Source organism: Salvelinus sp. IW2-2015, linkage group LG8 (assembly GCF_002910315.2).
Source record: "Salvelinus sp. IW2-2015 linkage group LG8, ASM291031v2, whole genome shotgun sequence".
NCBI lineage: Eukaryota > Metazoa > Chordata > Actinopteri > Salmoniformes > Salmonidae > Salvelinus > Salvelinus sp. IW2-2015.
The window spans coordinates 26,417,288-26,442,757 of NC_036848.1; the positions used below are offsets into that span (position 1 = coordinate 26,417,288).

At 41.7% G+C, this 25,470-nt stretch overlaps 1 protein-coding gene across 2 annotated transcripts in view; it reads right to left on the reverse strand.

Moving 5' to 3' along the window:
• LOC111967637 (ATP-citrate synthase) overlaps positions 1-25,470 on the reverse strand; it is a 107,072-nt gene that overhangs the window by 18,589 nt on the left and 63,013 nt on the right. The window contains exons 20-26 of one of the 2 annotated variants that reach the window (XM_023992830.2): positions 19,501-19,628; positions 19,020-19,113; positions 17,205-17,359; positions 10,719-10,869; positions 10,203-10,335; positions 8,269-8,276; positions 6,254-6,367 (exon numbers count right to left, since the gene is read on the reverse strand). In XM_023992830.2, the coding sequence (XP_023848598.1) occupies positions 6,254-6,367; positions 8,269-8,276; positions 10,203-10,335; positions 10,719-10,869; positions 17,205-17,359; positions 19,020-19,113; positions 19,501-19,628 (783 nt within the window). The remainder of the gene's footprint in view (positions 1-6,253; positions 6,368-8,268; positions 8,277-10,202; positions 10,336-10,718; positions 10,870-17,204; positions 17,360-19,019; positions 19,114-19,500; positions 19,629-25,470) is intronic. The other variant, XR_011480330.1, reaches the window with a different exon arrangement.

Sequence of the window (25,470 nt, forward strand, 5' to 3'; positions counted from 1 at the left end):
CCAAAACAGTGAAAATGTCTGTGAGAAAAATAATATTTATTCTGCAAGCGAAATCGTGAGAAATTAACCCGGAAGTGATATTTAAAAAAATATATATATTGTTTCCTGGCCTGTCTAACGTCCATTTAAAGGGGGTATCAGCCAGATTCTTTTTCCAATGGCTTCCTCAGGCTGTGACCAGGCTTTAGACAGTTTCAGGCTTTTATTTTGAAAAATGAGCGAGATGTTTCAAAATAGGTCAGGTGTCCTCTGAATATTTTCTGCGAGCGAGAGAGGGGCTCTCTATTTTCTTTTTCTCTCTTATTGAATAGGTTATGCTCCTGTTGAAATATTATCGATTATGTTTGTTAAAGACAACCTGAGGTTTGATTATAAAAAACATTAAAAAACACTACGACCATTTCCGAACACGGATTTTGTTTCCGCAAAATATTGCGCAAACCAAATGGCGGTGTTTTGTGATAAAAGTAAATTTATCGAACAAAAATAACATTTGTTGTGTAACTGGGAGTCTCGTGAGTGGAACCACCCGAAGATTATCAAAAGTAAGCGATTAATTTGATTGCTTTTCTTGCTTTCGTGACCAAGCTAACCAAGCTAATATAAGGCTAAGCTAATGTAGCATAGAAAGCTACACTCACTTGCATGATTATAAATATTTTTGTAATATTTTTTAATCTGATACGTTTGGAAATTTCCGTCTTGCTTTCAGGACCGGAATGAGGCTGTCGTTTTTTTCATCATGACTCACAACCCAAATGGCGTTTTTTTGTGATAAAAGTAATATTTATCGAACAAAAAGATGATTTGTTGTGTAAATGGGAGTCTCGTGAGTGGAAACGTCCGAAGATTATCAAAGGTAGCCGATTAATTTTATTGTTTTTCACACTTTCGTGACTATGCTAATTTGGGGTTAGCTGATGTAGCATTGAAAACTACACTCACAAAAGCTTGGATTTCTTTTGCTGTAAAATCTATTTTCAAAATCTGACACCATAGGTGGACAAGCTAAGCTGTGTTTTGGTATATTTCACTTGTGATTGCATGATTATAAATATTTTTTTTGTAATATTATTTGACTGTGGCGCTATGCTATTCAGCGTTGCTGATGACAATTATCCCGGATCCGGGATGGGTGGTTGAGAAAGGTTAATATAATTGCCSCCCCCCCCCCCCAAAAAAAATAGAAAGAATTTTGAAAAACGGTCCATTAAGCACATTTTTAGAGGGTGATACATTTTTGAAAATTGACACTTGGGTCTTAACTTTATGTCCATTTGCAATATGAAAATTTACAGTGGAGCGCGCTCGCCATCTTTGGGATTTTTGCTGTATGACACTTGGCATTTGCAATATGGTTTGCATGAACTGCCGTCCAATTGAGTGGTAATTGCAATTGTGTATATGTTTCGTCCAATGGAAATATGTCCCCATTCATTTTTGTCCGTTTCAGAGCAGAAGTATGTAATGATTAAGTATATCATTTGTATCTATTATTTGTTATTTACCAACTTTGCCATGAAATGAGCAGCTGCAGTACAGGACCATCGCTAGACCCAGCACATTCTTCACTAACATTAGATGGGAAATTCCTCAACCGCTAGATGCTCATTTAATGGAGAATTACAGAAAAATGTTTCCTTTCAGATCTTATTTTTATTTTATTTAAGCATTGTCATGGACTCAAAACATTAATTTAGTTTTTTCTCTGTGTACAATCATCATTTTGAGAGTGAAAAACAAAACAAAATATAAATACAAGAAAAATTAAACAGAGAAACAATAAAACTATTTTATAGGGCCCCCATTAGTTGTATATTAACCATTATTTTACCAGGTTTATTGACAGAAAACATATTGTACAAGAGAAAGTAGTGCACTAACAACCCGGGAAAGAGTTCCATGGGAGAGAAGAATGTGCCCATTTGAAAACTAGAAAAAAATGCTTGTGACATTGCACATTTAAAAAAAAGTATCTCTCATACTAGAAAAGGTTGGAGACCCATGGCCTAAGGGATATGAAGCTTCTTATCTGTCATGTTTGGAGTTGTTTTGGTCTGTTATGTGGACACTTGCATTTTTCTTTACAGTTCAATCAGTATACAGTAACTTTAAAAAAAGCAACCACCCCTAGAAAACGTTTTAATTTAGAAAACAGCCTAGGTGCCATCGATAGAAGTCAAACATTTATTCTACTGTCAAAATGTACAAGTGTAAATATGATAATTTTGGTCATTAAGTCAGTGTCATCCAAAACTGAGTTTTGTGATACTTATGGTCGTGACTGAATCACAACGTAAATTAAGGTTTGGTTTGTTTCTATCCTGCCCACAGCTGGCAGCACACAAGTAATCATCAATTCGGAGTGCAGCTGCACTCGACCCGATCATATTCCCTGTGGTAAATTTGGGTTGACTTTGGATATCCCTATGGGGCTAGTTAGGGACCATCTGTAAATCACAATGTACATGGGACAATATATAAACATTCCAATAGCTCCAAATTGTTAACCTCAAACCAACTAGAAATTTTAGAAATGTACATACAAATATTGAAGTTTAATGAGACAACTAAAAAATGTGCAACACAATATTGTCCCATTTACATTGTGTCATGTATTGACGGTCCCTAACTAGCCCCAGAGATTCAAAGTCAGGTAGCACAAGCTAAATAATTTGGCTAAATCTTCCCACCTGCGAACACACACACGAGACACCCGCATTAAACCACACACTCAAACCAACTCCCGTTTGAATTCAGTCATGGCCGCTAGCACTTAATGAACCAAATTTAAAACGAGGCCAAATCAGGAAGTGCATTCGTCCTTTAAAACTAGCTAATGACATGTTGTACCTCTAACTTGCAGATGAGCCAAGGAGAAGGAGAGATGAGAACAGCAGGCCAGTGGAGTGCTTAGAAATGCAGCAGCCAGGGGCAACGGGTAGGCATGATTTAGGTGACCCAGACACAGGCCCAAAACAAATTAAGCTACTCCAGGATCCCCTTGACCGTTTTCAATTGCAAAACTAAAGAGACACACCAGACAAGACACCAAGACAGCAACAGAAGAGTAGATGGAGAAAGACACCAGAAGAACAGAACAAGCAATAACACAAGAGGACAGACAAGAGACAGTAACAAACAATAACCTGTGACAGCAAAAGTGACAGAAGAGATGGAGAGAGAACAGAGGTTGGTTGAGCAACCACCCCTATCACTTCAAGCTGCTCTATAGAGTCTAATTAGTTTTATTTATTTGCGTATTACAAAAGGTGAAATACAGAGAGTGAAAAAGTAAAACATGGTTCACAAATAATTTGCAGGTGAGGTGAAAAAGCCTGTGTAATTACAACTAAAACAATTGTTGACTTTGACACTTTTTACAAACAGGACAGGATGAGAGAGTAGGGTAAACAAAAGAGACAGCAAAATAGAAGACCACAACACAGCAGCAGCAGAGAGCAGACAGAGCAACAGAGAAAGCGATGGGGAGGCAATCACACAGCAGATTATCACTAAAGCTTAGGCTCTATAGATTCTAAACTGAACAAAAATATAAATACAACATGTTAAGTGTTGGTCCCATGTTTCATGAGCTGAAATAAAAGATACCAGAAATGTTCCATAGGCACAAAAAGCTTATTTCTCTCAAATTTTGTGCACAAATTTGTTTACAACCCTGTTAGTGAGCATTTCTCCTTTGCCAAGATAATCCATCCACCTGACAGGTGTGGAAAATCAAGAAGATGATTAAACAGCATGATCATTACACAGGTGCACCTTATGCTGGGGACAATAGAAGGCCACTAAAATGTGCAGTTGTCACAATAATGCCACAGGTGTCTCAAGTTGAGGGAGCGGGAAATTGGCATGCTGACTGCAGAAATGTCATCGTGGGTTTGCACAACTGAAGAATTTCTGCACAAACTGTCAGAAACCATCTCAGGGAAGCTCATCTGCATGCACTTTGTCCTCACCAGGGTTTTGACCTGACTGCAGTTTGGCGTTGGAACCAACTTCAGTGGGCAAACGCTCACCTTCGATGGCCACTGGCGGGCAGATAGCGTGTATGGCGTCGTGTGGGCGAGCGGTTTGCTGATGCCAACGTTGTGAACTGAGTGCCCCATGGTGGCGGTGGAGTTATGGTATGGGCAGGCATAAGCTACGGACAACCAACACAATTGCATTTTATCAATGGCAATTTGAATGACCAGAGATACCGTGAGGAGATCCTGAGGCCCATTGTTGTGCCATTCATCCATCGCTAGAAAGCACTAAATTGCACACACACAACTAAAATTTGTAAATACAGGATCATCACAGGATTCACGCATTAACCCTCAGAAGCCGTTTTCTAATATGGCTGCCAAACTCCTCAATGGGGTCTTATTGGATCAATTTCACATGACCATGCCTGTATGAAATAAAAATTGTACTAGGCCTCCCGAGTGGCGCAGCGGTCTAAGGCACTGCATCGCAGCGCTTAAGGCGTTACTACAGACCCGAGTTTGATCCCAGGCTGTGTCACAACCTTCTGTGACCGCGAGTCCCATAGGGCGGTGCTCAATTCGCCTACCGTTGTCCGGGTTAGGGGAGGGTTTGGCCGGGGTGGGGCTTTACTAGGCTCATCGCGCTCTAGCGACTCCTTGTGGTGGGCCGGGTGCCTGCAGGCTGACATTGGTTGTCAGTTGAACAGTGTTTCCTCTGACATATTGGTGTGGCTGGCTTCCGGGTTTAACGGGCGGGTGCTAAGAAGCGCGGCCGGCTAAACCCTAAACAGGACGACACTGGGCCAATTGTGCGCCGCCCCACGGGTCTCCCGGTCGCTACGACAGAGCCTGGACTCAAACCAGGATCTCTAATGGGAGGCCGGCATGAGTTGTTTTATGCACGTGATGTTAGAATGCACTCACTGCTCCAAAATATGATTCTTACACAACAGGACAGATAACACACGCTGCCTGATAATTATCTGTCTGATGAAACCATGACTGAACTCTTTGGTGCAAATGCGAAGCATCACATCTGGAGGAAACCTGGCACCATCCCTACAGTGAAGCACGGTGGTGGCAGCATCATGCTGTGGGATGTTTTTCAGTGGCAGGGACTGGGAGACTAGTCAGGATCAAGGGAAAGATGAACGGAGCGAAGTACAGAGAGATCCTTGATAAAAACCTGGGGCAAAGGTTCACCTTCCAACAGGACAATGACCCTAAGCACACAGCCAAGGCAAAGGAGGAGTGGCTTCGGGACGAGTCTCAATGTCCTTGAGTGGCCCAGCCAGAGCCCGGACTTAAGCCTGTTCAAACATCTATGGAGAGACCTGAAAATAGCTGTGCAGTGACGCTCCCCATCCAAACAGACAGAGCTTGAGAGGATCTACAGAGAGGAATGAGAGAAACTCCCCAAATACAGGTGTGCCAAGCTTGTAGCGTAATACCTAAGAATACTCGAGGCTGTAATCACTGCTTCAACAAGTACTGAGTAAAGGGTCTGAATACTTATGTAAATATGATCAGGTTTTTAACACATTCATAATTCTAAAAACCTGTTTTTGCTTTGTCATTGATGAGGGGGAAAAAAATATTTAATACATTTTAGAATAAGGCTGTAACGTAACAAAATGTGGAAAAAGTTAAGGGGTTTGAACACTACCTCATGAAGCTGTTTGAGAGAATGCCAAGAGTGTGCAAAGCTGTCATCAAGGCAAAGGTTGGCTACTTTGAAGAATCTAAAATATATTTTGATTTGTTGAACAATGTTTGGGTTACTACATGATTCCATGTGTCATTTCATAGTTATGTCTTCACTATTATTCTACAATGTAGAAAATAGTAAAAACAGAAAAACCCTGGAATGAGTAGGTGTCCAAACTTTTGACTGGTACTGTATGGAAGCTACAATCTATCTGCAATAATAAAGCGCCCCCACCCCTTAACTTCTATCCCTGCCTAATATGCCCTCTAACTGACAGTAATGGATTCAATAGTCGAAACTATGTTAACGGCAGCATTACGCTTGATAAGAATGTATTGTACCTGTAACCTTGACCAAAAATGATCAAGTAAAAATAAATTAGGTAAGAAAAACATTTTTAAAAGCATTCAGGTTTTGATAGCTGGAAGGAGTTTCCATCCTTTTGCTCACTGGTATAAAACATTTTTTTTTTTTGGGGGGGGGGGGGTAAGTATTCCCTAAATAAAGTAGCCTGCACCACTAGGCAGAGAAGTGAGAGGTTAGTAGAGGGCAGTACCTTGGAGGTGGTGATCTTTTCCACATCCAGAGCGTAATCCAGCATCGGAGAGGCAGGGAAATGCCCCTTCACAAAGTCCTTCAGGATCTGGACTCTCATGTCGGGGTTGTTGATCTACAATTCAAATCAACACATTTAGATCATTCTGCCAGCATATATGTCAATGTATCCATTCTGCCACTGAGCTGTAGGGGTATACACACACACTTCTGAATTGATTTGATTTAATTGTGAGGCAATAAGACTAAGGACGGGAATCAAATCTTAATGCGTACTTTCTTGCAAATCATGGTGTCAATTAGCAAAAATTCTAGTTAGACTTAACTAGAGGTCGACCGATTATGATTTTTCAATGCCGATACCGATTATTGGAGTACCAAAAAAGCCGATACCGATTAAATCGGCCGATTTTTTTATTTATGTGTAATAATGACAATTACAACAATACTGAATGAACACTTATTTTAACTAAATATAATAAATCAATAAAATCAATTTAGCCTCAAATAAATAATGAAACATGTTCAATTTGGTTTAAATAATGCAAAATCAAAGTGTTGGAGAAGTAAAAGTGCAATATGTGCCATGTAAAAAGCTAACGTTTAAGTTCCTTGCTCAGAACATGAGAACATATGAAGGCTGGTGATTCCTTTTAACATGAGTCTTCAATATTCCCAGGTAAGAAGTTTTAGGTTGTAGTTATTATAGGACTATTTATCTCTATACAATTTGTATTTCATATACCTTTGACTATTGGATGTTCTTATAGGCACTTTAGTATTGCCAGTGTAACAGTATAGCTTCCGTCCCTCTCCTTGCTCCTACCTAGGCTCGAACCAGGAACACATCGACAACAGCCCCCTCGAAGCAGCGTTACCCATGCAGAGCAAGGGGAACAACTACTCCAAGTCTCAGAGCGAGTGACGTTTGAAACGCCATTAGCGCACACCCCGCTAACTAGCTAGCCATTTCACATCGGTTACACCAGCCTAATCTCGGGAGTTGATAGGCTTGAAGTCATAAACAGCGCAATGCTTGAAGCAATGCTTGAAGCATTGCGAAGAGCTGCTGGCAAACGCACAAAAGTGCTGTTTGAATGAATGCTTACGAGCCTGCTGGTGCCTACCATCGCTCAGTCAGACTGCTTTATCAAATCATAGACTTAATTATAACATAACACACAGAAATACGAGCCTTTGGTCATTAAAATGGTCGAATCCAGAAACTATAATTTCGAAAACTAAACGTTTATTCTTTCAGTATTTTATCTAACGGATGGCACCCCTAAGTCTAAATATTGCTGTTACATTGTACAACCTTCAATGTTATGTCATAATTATGTACAATTCCCGGCAAATTAATTACGGCCTTTATTAGGAATAAATGGACTGTTCGCAATGAGCCAGGCGGCCCAAACTGCTGCATATACCCTGACTGCTTGCACGGAACGCAAGAGAAGTGACAATTTCCCTAGTTAAAAGAAATTCATGTTAGCGGACAATATTAACTAAATATGCAGGTTTAAAAATATATACTTGTGTATTGATTTTAAAGAAAGGCATTGATGTTTATGGTTAGGTACATTGGTGCAACGATAGTGCTTTTTTCGCAAATGTGCTTGTTTAATCACCCGTTTGTTGAAGTAGGCTGTGATTCAATGAGAAATTAACAGGCACCGCATCGATTATATGCAACGCAGGACACACTAGATAAACTAGTAATATCAACCATGTGTAGTTAACTAGTGATTATGTTAAGATTGATTGTTTTTTATAAGATAAGTTTAATGCTAGCTGGCTTCTTGCTGCCCTCGCGTAACAGGTAGTCAGCCTGCCACGCAGGCTCCTCGTGGAGTGCAATGTAAGGCAGGTGGTTAGAGCGTTGTACTAGTAACCGGAAGGTTGCATAAACGAATCCCTGAGCTGACAAGGTAAAAATATGTCGTTCTGCCCCTGAACAAGGCAGTTTACCCACAGTTCCTAGGCCGTCATTGAAAATAGGAATGTGTTCTTAACTGACTTGCCTAGTTAAATAAAAGGTGTATATTTTTTTTAAGACAAAAACAAATTATTATTATTTTTTTAATCGGCGCCCAAAAATACCGAGTGTTATGAAAACTTGAAATCGGCCCTAATTAAAATCGGCCATTCCGATTAATCGGTCGACCTCTAGACTTAACACAGGCAGCCCAATTCTGATATTTTGCCACTAATTTATCTTTTGATAAAAACAGAAAAATTCTGATCTTTTGCCAATAATTGGGCTGCATGTGTAATGCAGCCATACATCTGGTCTTGAAAAACCAGGTTTAGGATTATTTTTATCTACACTGAACAAAAATATAAACGCAACATGTAAAATGTGCACTTGTCACACAACATACAGTGCAATCGGAAAGTATTCAGACCCCTTGACTTCTTCCACTTTTTGTTACTGTTGAGTTCTGAGAATATGAAATATACTTATGTCACTGAGGGAGAGAGGGTAATGTATAACGTTTACATTATGTCAGGATATGTTATTGTTGGCCATCAGGGTTCCTATGGGAAGGATCCTCTGGGAGGAGAAGACACAGTCTGGTACCAGTCACCATGACAGCCGTGAGTTGGGGAGGAGTGAGCACTTTGGGGTAGAGGTCAGGTCAGATGATAGACAGATATCACTAAGGTTCTGTCTAGCAACAGAAATGCATTGGCTGTTCAGATGTGTAGGAGGAGACTCAGCCTAGGAGGAACGGTTAAATATCAGTGCTTGTGTGAAAATGTCTTCATCTAATGCAGCTGCATTGATCCTCTGGGAAGAATAAACTTGTTTAATTAAGCTTTCATAGTGTTGAGTTTTTTACTCAGAATTAGAACCTAACATTATGTTACAGCCTTATTCTAAAATCGATTAAATATCCCCCCCCCCATCAATATACACAGAATAACCCATAATGACAAAGCAAAAACTGGTTTTTAGACATTTTTACGAAGACAATGAAGAGCTCTCCAGTAGGTACCAAATCATTCAAAGGCCATTTTCTCAAAAGTGAGGTTACAAGTTTATCAACTTTCAAAGCAGAATTACTTTCCCATTGTTCCTCAAATGCAGTGTATGATATACCATTGTATAGTCTTGTGTCTCTGCCTTTATCCAACGTAAAAAAAAACAATTTCAAATGTTGCTACATAAGACCTGTCATGATGTTACCCTGTTGTATGAGGTTTATGTGATATTTCAGATTTTAAAAAACAAACAAATCACAAACATTTTGAGAAACCTGTTTTCGTTGGTCATTATAGGGTATTGTGTCTATATTGAATGAGGGGGGGGGGGGATATGAACCTTTTTGAATAAGGTAAAATCAAGGGGTCTGAATACTTTCCGAATGCACTGCAATGCAAAGATGTCTCAATTGAGGCAACATTGCAATTGGCATGCTGACTGCAGAATGCCACCAGAGCGTTAAAGTATTTCTCTACCATAAGCTACCTCCAATGTCGTTTTAGAGAATTGGCAGTACGTCCAACGGCCTCACAACCACAGACCACTGTATGACGTTGTGGCGGAGTGGTTTTTTGATGTCAACCTTGTGAACAGCGTGCCCCATGGTGCGGTGGGGTTATGGTATGTGGAGGTATAAGCTATGACAACGAACCAATTGCATTATCGATGGAATTGATGCACAGAGATACCGTGATGAGATCCTGGGGCTTATTAGTCCTTTTTTTTTTTTTTTTTTAAAGTACAGTATCTGACCAACAGACGCTTATCTGAATTCCACATCATGTGAAATCCATAGATTAGGGCCTAATGAATTTATTTCAATTCACGGATTCCTTATATGAATGGTAACTCAGTAAAATCTTTGAATTGCTCAGTCAAACCAATTGAGATGGAATTGTTCAAATTAACTGGAAATGTACTATATTTAAAATCCTTTTAATTTACTGCTCACCGATTTGACCCCTGTGCCCAATACCCATGATAAGCTTGCCATCCTTCTTCATCTTGTTGACAAAACCCATCGGCAGCATGCCGCTGTCAAACGCCTTGCTGAACTGCTTGCCGCAGCATCCAAAGCTCCTCAAAGCGGTCCCCTGGGAAACAATATCAACAAATATATTCGTCTCCTAACTCTTACAAGTAAAGTCCAGTAGTGGGCTACATTCAAATTCTCCACCCTTTTCCTGACTTATACAGATTCTTGCACATTTAACAAATGGTGGACACTCTCTCCAGCCAAGATATGCGTGAGAGAGTCTTAGACAATGCTATTGCTTTTTAAATCCATGATGGGGAGTGTGCAAGTGCAGAAGTATGTGTCTTTGAAACTTCCTTTTTCTCATTCCCTTTCTTCAAGACCTTTAATCTGAGAGGTATGGAAGCCATTGGATAGATACTAATGGTATCTTGACTGTGCATTTTCAAAATATTTCAGGAAGTCAAGCCAGTGACGTGTGATGTGTGTGTGTGTCCTCACAATGGTGAGCAGGCCGGATGTCAGGCTGGAGATTAGGTCCTTGCCGGCACGGGCACAGACTATGGTGTTGTGGGCACCAGACACGGCGGGCCCATGGTCTGCAGTCACCATCAGGCACATCTCAATGAACTGGCAGGCGTAGCGCGGTAACCTAGGGAAAAATCAAGATGTGGGATGATAACTGGAGGGAGAAGTGATGGGGCCATGTCAGTGTACAACGCCAAAGTGGAGTGTGCATTGGGTAACCAGGTTCGTGTTCATTCATACGGGCACGCCACAGAAAATGTTTTGCAACAGAAAACCAAAATCTGAAGTAAAAGAAAGTCCATGTAATCCTTCCAGGTGTCAGTCCTTTTTCTTCCGTTTGGTGCCTACTGAACAGAACTCAGGTGCGAGAAATTTCTGGCCAATCAAAGACACTCCTTATTGAGTGAAAGACACTCCAAATTCTTTGGCCACTAAACCTATTTTGCCAATTAGCCTGGACCCTTTTACCACACGGAGCCCTGCTGATCCATGACGACTGGTCTGCCGACGTTACAGCACGAGGGGGCTACAACAAACTTCTTCCGTCGCGACGTCCCTCTAAGGCCCTTCTGCTAGCTTGCTAGCCCCGGCCCGCTAGCTGTCTCACTGGACCCCAAAAATCACTCGGCTACGCATGCTTTTCCCTAATGTCAATATGCCTTGTCCATTGCTGTTTTGGTCAGTAATTATTGCCTTATTTCACTGTAGAGCCTCTAGCCCTGCTCAATATGCCTTAGTTAAACCTTTAGTTCCACCTCCCACACATGTGGTGATCTCACCTGGTTTAAATTATGTTTCTAGAGACAATATCTATCTCATCGTCACTCAATGCATAGGTTTACCTTCACTGTATTCACATCCTACCATACCCTGAAACTATTCTACCGTGCCCAGAAACCTGCTCCTTTTACTCTGTTCCGAACGTACTAGACGACCAGTTCTTATAGCCTTTAGCCGTACCCTTATCCTACTCCTCCTCTGGTGATGTAGAGGTTAATCCAGGCCCTGCAGTGCCGAGCTCCACACCCATTCCCCAGGCGCTCTCATTTGTTGACTTCTGTAACTGTAAAAGCCTTGGTTTCATGCATGTTAACATTAGAAGCCTCCTCCTTAAGTTTGTTTTATTCACTGCTTCAGCACACTCTGCCAACCCGGATGTCCTAGCCGTGTCTGAATCCTGGCTTAGGAAGACCACCAAAAACCCTGAAATTTCCATCCCTAACTATAACATTTTTCGACAAGATAGAACTGCCAAAGGGGGCGGAATTGCAATCTACTGCAGAGATACCCTGCAGAGTTCTGTCTTACAGTCGTGGCCAAAAGTTTTGAGAATGACACAAATATTAATTTCCACCAAATTTGCTGCTTCAGTGTCTTTAAATATTTTTGTCAGATGTTACTATGGAATACTGAAGTATAATTACAAGCATTTCATAAGTGTCAAATGCTTTTATTGACAATTACATGAAGTTGATGCAAAGAGTCAATATTTGCAGTGTTGACCCTTCTTTTACAAGACCTCTGCAATCCACCCTGGCATGCTGTCAATTTACTTCTGGGCCAAATCCTGACTGATGGCAGCCCATTCTTGCATAATCAATGCTTGGAGTTTGTGGGGGTTTGTTTGTCCACCCGCCTCTTGAGGATTGACCACAAGTTCTCAATGGGATTACGGCCTGGGGACTTTTCTGGCCATGGACCCAAAATATCTATGTTTTGTTCCCCGAGCCACTTAGTTATCACTTTTGCCTTACGGCAAGGTGCTCCATCATGCTGGAAAAGGCATTGTTCGTCATCAAACTGTTCCTGGATGGTTGGGAGAAGTTGCTCTCGGAGGATGTGTTGGTACCATTCTTTATTCATGGCGGTGTTCTTAGACAAAATTGTGAGTAAGCCTACTCCCTTGGCTGAGAAGCAACCCCACACATGAATGGTCTCAGGATGCTTTACTGTTGGCATGACACAGGACTGATGGTAGCGCTCACCTTGTCTTCTCCGGACAAGCTTTTTTCCGGATGCCCCAAACAATCGGAAAGGGGATTCATCAGAGAAAATGACTTAACCCCAGTCCTCAGCAGTCCAATCCCTGTACATTTACATTTAAGTCATTTAGCAGACGCTCTTATCCAGAGCGACTTACAGAATATCAGTCTGTCCCTGATGTTTTTCCTGGAGAGAAGTGGCTTCTTTGCTGAGCTTCTTGACACCAGGCCATCCTCCAAAAGTCTTTGCCTCACTGTGAGTGCAGATGCACTCACACCTGCCTGCTGCCATTCCTGAGCAAGCTCTGTACTGGTGGTGACCCGATCCCGCAGCTGAATCAACTTTAGGAGACGGTCCTGGCGCTTGCTGGACTTTCTTGGGCACCCTGAAGCCTTCTTAAACAACAATTGAACCGCTCTCCTTGAAGTTCTTGATGATCCGATAAATGGTTGATTTAGGTGCAATCTTACTGGCAGCAATATCCTTGCCTGTGAAGCCCTTTTTGTGCAAAGCAATGATGGTGGCACGTGTTTCCTTCCAGGCAACCATGGTTGACAGAGGAAGAACAATGATTCCAAGCACCACCCTCCTTCTGAAGCTTCAAGTCTGTTATTCGAACTCAATCAGCATGAAAGAGTGATCTCCAGCCTTGTCCTCGTCAGCACTCACACCTGTGTTAACGAGAGAATCACTGACATGTCAGCTGGTCCTTTTGTGGCAGGGCTGAAATGTAGTGGAAATGTTTTTGGGGATATGCATGGCAAAGAGGGACTTTGCCATTAATTGCAATTCATCTGATCACTCTTCATAAAATTCTGGAGTATATGCAAATTGCCATCATACAAACTGAGGCAGCAGACTTTGTGAAAATGTATACTTGTGTCATTCTCAAAACATTTGGCCACGAACGTACTATCCAGGTCTGTGCCCAAACAATTTCAGCTTCTACTTTTAAAAATCCACCTTTCCAGAAACAAGTCTCTCACCTTTGCCGCTTGCTATAGAGCACCTTCTGCCCCCAGCTGTGCCCTGGACACCATATGTGAATTGATTGCCCCCCGCATCTATCTTCAGAGCTCATGCTGTTAGGTGACCTAAACTGGGACATGCTTAACACCCTGGCCATCCTATAATCTAAGCTTGATGCCCTCAATCTCACACAAACTATCAATGAACCTACCAGGTACAAGCCCAAATCCGTAAACACGGGCACCCTCATAGATATCATCCTAACTAACTTGCCCTCCAAATACACCTCTGCTGTTTTCAATCAAGATCTCAGCGATCACTGCCTCATTGCCTGCATCCGTAATGGGTCAGCGGTCAAACAACCACCCCTCATCTCTGTCAAACGCTCCCTAAAACACTTCAGCGAGCAGGCCTTTCTAATCGACCTGGCCCGGGTATCCTGGGAGGATATTGACCTCATTCCGTTAGTAGAGGATGCCTGGTTATTCTTTAAAAAGTGCTTTCCTCACCACCTTAAATAAATTTGCCCCATTCAAAAAATGTAGAACCAGGAACAGATATGCCCTTGGTTCACTCCAGACCTGACTGCCCTGGAATAGCACAAAAACATATTGTGGCGTACTGCATTAGCATCGAATAGCTCCCGCGAAATGCAACTTTTCAGGGAAGTTAGGAACCAATATACACAGGCAGTTTGAAAAAGCTATCCTTTGCTTTCCTAACAGAAATTTGCATCCTGTAGCACAAACTCCAAAAAGTTCTGGTACACTGTAAAGTCCATGGAGAATAAGAGCACGTCCTCCCAGCTGCCCACTGCACTGAGGCTAGGAAACACTGTCACCACCGATAAATCCACAATAATCGAGAATTTAAGTAAGCATTTTTCTACGGCTGGCCATGCTTTCCACCTGGCTACCCTTACCCCGGCCCTGCAACAGCCCTGCATCCCCCCACAGCAACTTGCCCAAGCAAGTGTATCCCCCTCTTCAAAGGGGGATTACACTCTAGACCCAAACTGCTACAGACCTATATCTATCCTACCCTACCTTTCTAAGGTCTTCGAAAGCCAAGTTAAAACAGATCACTGACCATTTCGAATCCCACCGTACCTACTCCGCTATGCAATCTGGTTTCCGAGCTGGCCATCGGTGCACCTCAGCCACGCTCAAGGTCCTAAACGATATCATAACCGCCATCGATAAGAGACAATCCTGTGCAGCTGTATTCATCGACCTGGCCAAGGCTTTCGACTCTGTCAATCACCACATTCTTATCGTCAGACTAAACAGCCTTGGATTCTCAAATGACTGCTTCGCCTGGTTCACCAACTACTTCTCAGATCGATTTGACACACTGAACTCTGAGGGCCTGTTGTCCGGACCTCTGGCAGTCTATGGGGGTGCCACAGGGTTCAATACTCAGGCCAACTCTTTTCTCTGTATACATCAATGATCTCGCTCTTACTGCTGGTGATTCTCTGATCCACCTCTACGCAGACGACACCATTCTGTATACTTCTGGTCCTTCTTTGGACACTGTTAACCAACCTCCAGACGAGCTTCAATGCCATACAACTCTCCTTCCGTGGCCTCCAACTGCTCTTAAATGCAAGTAAAACTAAATGCATGCTCTTCAACCGATCGTTGCCCACACCTGCCCGCCCGTCCAGCATCACTACTCTGGACGGTTCTGACTTAGAATATGTGGACAACTACAAATGCCTAAGTGTCTGGTTAGACTGTAAACTCTCCTTCCAGGCTCACATTAAGCATCTCCATTCCAAAATAAAATTGGCTTCCTATTTCGCAACAAAGCATCCCTCACTCATGCTGCCAAACATACTCTCGCAAAACTGACTATCCTACCGATCCTTGACTTCGGCGATGTCATTTACAAAATAGCCTCCAACACTCTACTCAGCAAATTGGATGCAGTCTGTCACAGTGCGATCCGTTTTGTCACCAAAGCCCGATATACTACCGACGACTGCGACCTGTATGCTCTCGTTGGCTGGCCCTCGCTTCATATTCGTCGCCAAACCCACTGGCTCCAGGTCATCTATAAGTCTGCCAGGTAAAGCCCCGCCTTATCTCAGCTCGCTGGTCACCATAGCAGCACCCACCCGTAGCACGCGCTCCAGCAGGTATATTTCACTGGTCACCCCCAAAGCCAATTTCTCCTTCGGCCACCTTTCCTTCCAGTTCTCTGCTACCAATGACTGGAACGAACTGCAGAAATCACTGAAGCTGGAGACTCATATCTCCCTCACTAGCTTTAAGCACCAGCTGTCAGAGCAGCTCACAGATCACTGCACCTGTACATAGCCCATCCAACTACCTCATCCCCATACTGTTATTTATTTTGCTCCTTTGCACTCCAGTATCTCTACTTGCACACTCATCCATCACTCCAGTGTTTAATTGCTATATTGTAATTATTTCGCCACCATGGCCTATTTATTGCCTTACCTCCCTTATCTTACCTAATTTGCACACACTGTATATAGTCCTTTTCTATTGTATTATTGACTGTATGTTTGTTTACTCAAAGTGTAACTCTGTGTTGTTGTATGTGTCGAACTGCTTTGCTTTATCTTGGCCAGGTCGCAGTTGTAAATGAGAACTTGTTCTCAACTAGCCTACCTGGTTAACTTCTTTGGGGTAGGGGGCAGTATTTTCACGTCCGGATGAAAAGAATGCCCAGAGTAAACGGCCTGCTACAAAGCCATAAAAGCTAGAATATGCATATTATTAGTAGATTTGGATAGAAAACACTGGTTTCTAAAACTGTTTGAATGATGTCTGTGAGTATAACATAACTCATATGGAAGGCAAAAACCTGAGAAAATCTAACCAGGAATTCGGAAATCTGAGGTTGGTCGATTTTCAACTCAGCTCCTATTGAAGACACTAGAACAAAAAGGAGGAATTTGGACATAAATGATGGACATTATCGAACAAAACAAACATTTCTTGTGGAACTGGTATTCCTGGAAATGCATTCTGATGAAGATCATCAAAGGTAAGTGAATGTTTATAATGTTATTTCTGACTTCTGAAGACTGCAAAATATGGCAGATATATTTGATTCTTGATTGGGCTCTGAGCGCCAACTCAGATTATTGCATGGTTTGCTTTTTCCGTAAAGCCTTTTTGAAATCGGACACTGTGACTGGATTAACAACAAGTGTATCTTTAAAATGGTGTAAAATACATGTATGTTTGAGGAATTTTAATTATTGGATTTCTGTTGTTTTGAATATGGCACCCTGTAGTTTCACTGGCTGTTGAAGAGGTAGGACGCTACTGTCTCACGTACCCTAGAGAGGTTAAATAAAGGTGAAATATATATATTTTTAAATGAATTTAGCGGCAGGGAGAAGACGAGCAAGAGGACTTCAGACCTGGAAGATGCTGCAATGTGTATACTAGGATCCAGTTCATTAGTCACTGACCAAACAGAATGGACTCCTGTCTTTTTGCTAGGGGGCCAAGACTGTACTCTCACCTGCGTTGGAACCAGAGCAGGCCCAGCACGCCTCCCAGGCCCATCTCTTCCTTGAACACCTCTGTGATGGGCATGCCTGCGTATATGAGCTCCTGGCCGCGCTCGTCACAGATGCTGGTCATGAAGGAGGCGGGCTTGCGGATCAGACCTAGCTCCTAGGGACACAGAAGGAAAGACAATAGATATGGTTTTGTTAAAGGGGCAATCTGCAGTCCCAATAATAACAAAGCGTGCAACTGCAGATTGCCCAAACAAGGAAATGGAATGGAAAACCATTATGGTCTCCCAAACGGTTATTTGTAAATAGAGGTTATCCACAAAAAATTCAGAAGGTCCACACCATGTACTATTGTCAAAGAGCATGTTTGTTTTTAGTGTTTTATAATAATACACAAACATTTCAGCTAAAAGCATTCTTCAGTGCGTAAGTTTAGTGTCTTGGGGAAGAAGATAAAGAATGAAGCAAGCTCTGATGCCAGTACCCTGGGGAAATTCAACAAATTGGTTTTACCAGAACCATTATTGCTGCCTATATTTACACCTACACACCAAAAAAAGAAAAAAGAAATCAGCCACTTATGTCCATCAGATATTATCATATATATTTTATGTGATTTATGATATAGAGCGGCTTTATAAAGTTCACACACCCCTTAACGTTTTTCCATATTTTGCTGTGTTAAAGCCTGAATTTAAAATGGATAACATTTAGATTTGTCACTGGCCCATAATGTAAAAGTGGAATTATGTTAGATTTTTTTTTTTACAATTTAATTAAAAAAGCTGTAATGAAAAGCTGTAATGTCAGTTAATAAGTATTCAATCCCTTTGTTAGGGCAAGCCTAAATTGTGACTTTAAAACAGTTAGGAGAAAGCTGAGGATGGATCAAGAACATTGTAGTTACTCCACAATACTAACCTAATTGACAGAGTAAAAAAAATAAAAAAATGAACAGAATTTTTTTTCTCAAAACATGCACCCTGTTTGCAACAATGCACTAAAATAATACTGGATTAAAAAAATATATATCCTGAATACAAAGTGCAATGCTTGGGGCAAATCCAATTCAACACATTACTAAGCACCACTCTCCATATTTTCAATCATAAATGTAAACTTTAGTGCTGATTGCATCATGATATGGGTATGCTTGTAATCATTAAGGACTGGGGAGTTATTGCATAATAAAAAAAAAATGTAATGGAGCTATGCACAGCCAAAATCCTAGAGGAAAACATTGTTCATTCTGCTTTCCACCAGACACTGAAACAAATCCACCTTCCAGCAGGACAATAACCTAAAACACGAGGCCAAATCTACACTGGAGTTGCTTAACAGAAAGACGGTTAATGTTCCTGAGCGGCCAAGTTACAGTTTTGACTTAAATTTGCTTGAAAATCTATGGCAAGACTTGAAAATGATTGTCTAACAATGATCAACAAACCAATTTGACAGAGCTTGAAGAATTTGTTAAAGAATAATGAGCAAATATTCTACAATCCAGGTGTGAAAATCTCTTAAGAGATTTACCCAGAAATACTCAGCTGTAATTGATGCCAAAGGTGATTTTTAACATGTATTGACTCAGGGGTGTGAATACTTATGTAAATTAGATAGTAATGTATTTCATGTTAAATACATATGGGAAAATGTTTTTTTTTAACTCTTCACTTTGTCATTATGGTTTATTACGGGTCAATTTAATCTATTTCAATTCATGGTGTAACAACAAAATTAGGAATAAGTCAAGGGGTATTAATACTTTCTGAAGGTATATTCAGTTATTTTGAAGGTAGAATACTAGGTCTTCTTACCCTTGCCCAGGAGTAGTCCATTGGCACTGTTGGGGGTGGAACCTCCTGAGCGGGAACAATGGTTCCATTGGCCACCAGTTCATCATACACTGTCCTGTTATAACACAGAAGCACAGATTAAAGTTAACATGGACAGAACTTTTAGTATAATTTTGTAATTTCATGACGCATAAGCCGAATTGAAACCAAGACACTCAACCAGCAATTTTCAAACCTCTCTAGCACAAGCACTGGTCCACACAGATGGTGCGATATTAGGCTATTGATGCATTTGATGGCTAGAATAATAAGGAGTTGAAGTGCTCAATTGAATTGACCTTTTAAGCTACTGAAAACGTTACTCAATGTAATTAAACCAAAACTCATTCATTATATTTAATCTTGAGCGTGTTTGAAGCGCTTTAAAGTCTCAAATTGATGACCCCGTCTTCAGAGCGGTACTGTCTTCATGGTGACAGTATCTGTGTTGATTGACAGTTACCTGATGACGTCGCCCAGCTCGTCAAAGCTCTTGGGAACAAAGGCTCCAGCTTCTCTCAGAGCTTGGTTCTTAGCCACTGCCGTTTCAAAGTCCTGATTAGCACAGGCTCCAGCATGGCCAAACTGCACCTGTAGAAGGCATCGATGTACTCATCAATTACAAACAATCCAGACAGAATACAGGTTTAGTTTGGTCTAGGTTCTGAAATATTCAATGGCCCGTCAATATTTAAAAAATAATAATAATATTCCACCTTTATTTAACCAGGTAGGCCAGTTGAGAACAAGTTCTCATTTACATCTGCGACCTGGCCAAGATAAAGCAAAGCAGTGCGACAAACAACAGTTACACATGGGATAAACAAACGTACGGTCAATAACACAATAGAAAATCTGTATACATTGTGTGAAAATGAAGTAAGGAGGTAAGGCAATAAATAGGCCATAGTGGCGAAGTAATTACAATTTAGCAATTAACACTGGAGTGATAGATGTGCAGATGAGGATGACAAAGAAAAAATACTGGTGTGCAAAAGAGCAGAAAAAAACTAACAAATATGGGGATGAGGTAGATAGTTGGTTAGATGGGCTATTTACAGATGGGCTGTGTACAATAATCCATGACAATGAGCCAATTAGGGACAATAAGGGGCAGCAGGTAGCCTAACAGTTAGACCGAAAGGTCGCTGGTTCTAATACCCGAGCAGAAAAGGTGAACAAATCTGTCGATGTGCCCTTGCGCAAGGAATGCTCTCTGTAGCCAATGTTATTAAGACTTTAAACAGGTTAACATTCACAAGGCTGCAGGGCAAGATAGATTACCATAACGCATACTCAAGAGTACACAGTGACCAGCTGGCAAGTGTCTTCACAGACATTGTAGAGGTATTGTTCGAGAGGGGCAAAGATAATGATTTTTGTACCGCTACCAGACACACACACATCAGCAGAAGAGACCGACTAAAGCGTAGCCTGTTTGCCAGAGGTGCATTATTAGTTCACCAAAGGCACTGAACATAACAGGGAGCGCAGCGCAAAGAGCAATTATTTCAGTGTAAAGCACTGGAGGAGCTAGAAATAGAAATTGGCTTAGCGGTTGGATCCAGACTTGAACGTGTATTCGCCAGTCCGACAATCCTTGGTTGTTTGTTTGACAAAAGCTTGCAACAATGTTGCTAGTAATCCATGTGATCAGAGGATAGAACAATTCCAACTCATCAGGAGTAGCACGATAACAAAGGCGATCAAACGTATACGTTTTATAAACTAAACACGCTGAAACGAAGCAAGACTTCTGCAGAGTTGCACGTGCAGTCAAATCTGCCGTGTCAACCGAAACTCTACACAGAGCCGGAAGAGCCATCTTTATTTCCTCCTTCCTCACTGCTTCTGCACTCTTAAAGTGGCAGCGCACGGTGAAGGCTCATCGCAGGATTTCGCCACAACATTTTCAACCTCTCCCTGATACAGTGTGTAACATGTACATGTTTCAAACAGACCACCATKATTTATGTGGCCAAGAACTAAATTACTTTTGCCCCATAGCACTCACATCAGTAGCCATGAAATGCTTTGAAAGGCTGGTCAATGCTCACAACACCACCATCATCCCAGATACCCTGGATTCACAGAATTTGCATACTGCCACAACAGATCAACAGATGATGCAATCTCTATTGCGCTCCACACTGCCCTTTCCCACATGGACAAAAGGAACACCTTCATGAGAATGCTGTTCATTGACTACAGCTAAGCGTTCAAAAGCTTAGTGCGCTCTGAGCTCATCACTAAGCTAAGGACCCTGGGACTGAACACCTCCCACTGCAACTGGATCCTGGACTTCCTGATGGGACAGGATAGGCAACACATCTGCCACTCTGACCCTCAACACCGGGGCCCCTCAGGGGTGTGAGCTTTAGTCCCCTCCTGTACTTCCTGTTTACCCAAGGCTGTGTGGCCACACACAACTAACACCATCATTAAGTTTCCCGACGACACAACTGTGGTAGGCCTGATCACCGATGACAATGAGAGCTGGCAGTGTGGTGCCAGGACAACAACCTCTACTTCAACATCAGCAAGACAAAAGGAGCTGATTGTGGACTACAGGAAATGGATGCCAGTGTACGCACCCCATTCACATTGGTGGGGCTGTAGTGGAGCGGGTTGAGAACTTCAAGTTCCTTGGTGTCCACATCACTAAGGATCTATCATGGTCCAAACACACCAACACAGTCAAGAAGAGGGCACGGCAATGCCTCTTCCACTTCAGGAGGCTGAAAAGATTTGGCATAGGTCCTCCGATCTATAAAAAGTTTTACAGCTGTACCATTGAGAGCATCTTGACTGGCTGTGTCACCACTTGCTACGGCAACTGTTTGGCATCCGACCGCAAGACACTACAGAGGATAGTGCGTACAGCCCAGCACATCACTCGGGTCGCGCTCCCTTACACCCAGGACCTCTATAGCAGGCGTTGTCAGAGGAATGGCCTAAAAAATACCAAAGTCATAGAGCGTTCCCTCTCCTACTGCACTGTGTCGTGTCTGGACAATCATTAAATGTGAAGACTTATTTTATCAAATCAATTCTGTAAATGTAATTATTATTAAGTTATTAAACCAATCAGGTAAACTTGAATTAACTAGGATGTTGGGGCACCACGGGAAAATGTTTAGAGTCTCTATTTCCCGAATCGACTCATCAGATACTGTCATATCTTATCGATTAGTCTTCTATTAATGTATCATTATTACCTCATCAGTTCTCATTACTGAACGTCGCAAACCCATGGATATGGGGCACGAACCCTAGCCTAAATGATGAATCAGCGATAGTAAATAAATAAGCCAATTTGTGTAACTAAATTATCACAGAAATACAAAAACAAACAGTAGATGTTGGTTACTAACACATTGTCCTTAGTGGGCTAAAATCGGTATGACGGCTTAGTAGACAAAGGAAAGGGGGTGTGGACCGCTCAAGAGCAGGAAACTCAGAAATGTCTATGAGTGTAGTTATCAGCTAACACTTTATATGAATGACCGCTTGTTCGAAAAGAAATGTCAATTTACATATTTACGAGTGTATGTCTTGTTGTCTCTCTGTGGTCACCGGTCCGTCTGCTGGAGAGTCAATCGACAGAAAGTCTGGTTGTGTTCATAATGGATACGTCAGGCGTACGTACCCATGGTTGTCGCATAGACAAATGTTTCATGCGGTTGTCGGTATTCTTGTCCTAGACTTACAGTGGTTCCTCCTTTAAAAGGTGCGAGCTTACGCTGCGGGATTTAGAGGTAATTTGTGGTTTAGTATGGTACCCTGCGTCACCACTTCATAGCTCCAGACCAGCGCAAGAGGGAGTTAGAGCACTGATTGTGCTTTTGGGTCCTACTGTGTCTCTAGCTGACAGTGAATGGGAAACATAAACCTAAATATATACTGATAATTGTGCATGACTGTTGTTACACTAAGGTTTTAATTATTTTATTAGGATTATTTTGCTTTTACTGTAGGCCACTCCTGACCGTTCACGTTGTCCAGCGCCTGAGTGGGGCAACGGTCTAAGACACTGCATCGCTGTGCAATCTGTGTTGCTACAGATGCTGGTTCAATACCCGTGCCGACTTCGACTGGGAGATCCATGAGATGACTGTAGGTTTTTCTCCCTCTAAAAACAGAAATAAATCATTCTAAATAACAAACTGGCAACAATGTCTCACCCCATGCTCAAGAACTGCCTTTTTACACTTTAACTTCTTATGGCTGGGGGCAGTATTGAGTAGCTTGGATGAATAAGGTGCCCAGAGTAAACTGCCTGCTACTCAGTCCCAGAATCTAAGATATGCATATTATTAGTAGATTTGGATAGAGAACACTGAAGTTTCTAAAACTGTTTGAACGATGTCTGTGAGTAAAACAGAACTCATATGGCAGGCAAAAACCTGAGAAAAAATCCAACCAGGAAGTGGGAAATCAGTTTTTCCAAGTCATAGCCTATCAAATATACAGTATCTATGGGGTCATATTGCGCTTCCACTAGATGGCAACAGTCTTTAGAACCTTGTTTGATGCTTCTACTGTGAAGGATGAGGGAATAAGAGCTGATTGAGTCAAGGGTCTGGCATGAGCTGATCACGCGTGCTCCCGTGACAGTTAGCTGCGTTCCATCGCATTTCTACAGACAAAGGAATTCTCCGGTTGAAACATTATTGAAGATTTATGTTACAAACATCCTAAAGATTGATTCTATACTTCGTTTGACATGTTTCTACGAACTGTAATATGGCTGTCTGAACTTTCGACTGGACTTGCCTGCGCCTCGTGAGTTTGGATTGTGAACTAAACGCGCAAACAAAAAGAAGGTATTTGGACATAAATTATGGACTTTATCAAACATTTGTGGAACTGGGATTCCTGGGAGTGCATTCTGATGAAGATCAAAGGTAAGTGAATATTTATAAATGCTATTTCTGACCTCTGTTGACTCCACAACATGGCGGGTATCTGTATGGCTTGTTTTGTTGTCTGAGCGCTGTACTCAGATTATTGCACGGTGTGCTTTCTCGGTAAAGCTTTTTTGAAATCTGACACAGCGGTTGCATTAAGGAGAAGTAGATCTAAAATTTCATGCATAACACTTGTATCTTTTAGCAATGTTTATTATGAGTATTTCTGTAAATTGATGTGGCTCTCTCCAAAATCACCGGATGTTTTGGAACTACTGAACATAACGCGCCAATGTAAACTGAGATTTTTGGATATAAATATGAACTTTATCGAACAAAACATACATGTATTGTGTAACATGAAGTCCTATGAGTGTCATCTGATGAAGATCAAAGGTTAGTGATTAATTTTCTCTCTATTTCTGCTTTTTGTGACACTTCTCTTTGCTGGAAAAATGGCTGTGTTTTTCTGTGACTAGGTACTGACCTAACATAATCGTTTGGTGTGCTTTCGTCGTAAAGCCTTTTTGATGTCGGACACTGTGGCTGGATTTACAACAAGTTTATCTTTAAAGTGGTGTAAAATACTTGTATGTTTGTGGAATTTTAATGATGGGATTTCTGTTTTGAATTTGGCGCCGTGCAATTTCACTGGCAGTTGTTGAGGTGGGACGCTCGCGTCCCGGATATCCCAGAGAGGTTAAAAGTGGTGTAGGTCTTATTTAAAGAGCATATTGAAGTTAGAAGCAGTAGGATTTGAAGCAATAGCCAACAACTATTTTGGCACCGTTTCGTGCTGCTCTGAGAGAAGCATGGGGACTGGTCTTGATAAATCAATGAGATTTACATTTTTCACTGAAACTCTGTTTGGGTATTAGTTAGACTAGAATTTGAAAATTAGGGTGTAGAAATGTTATGGTCTTAGTGTAACCTTTAACTAGGCAAGTCAGTTTAGAACAAATTCTTATTCATAAGGACAGGCTACTCTTTCCTCCCCATCAGGGAATTGAAGCCCGGTATCGTATCCCGCGTGTCCGCAGGACACAAAGCTGTCCAGTACTTATATATCCTGATGTTGTCCTGGTTTCCAGTGGTTTGCAGAAGAGGATGCCTTCCTTAATTGACCCCCAATAAACATAATGGACATGTGCCAGGCCCGCCACGTCTGTTGACGCATACAGTTGAAGTCGGAAGTTTACATGCACTTAGGTAGGAGTCATTAAAATGTGTTTTTCAACCACTCCACAAATTTCGTGTTAACAAACTATAGTTTTGGCAATTCGGTGAGGACATCTACTTTGTGCATGACACAAACCATTTTCCAACAATTGTTTACAGATTATTTCACTGTATCACAATTCCTGTGCCTTTTAACAGCTTGGAAAATTCCTGAAAATTATGTCATGGCTTTAGAAGCTTCTGATAGGATAATTAACATAATTTGAGTCAATTGGAGGTGTGCCTGTGGATGTATTTCAAGGCCGACCTTCCAACTCAGTGCCTCTTTGCTTGACATCATGGGA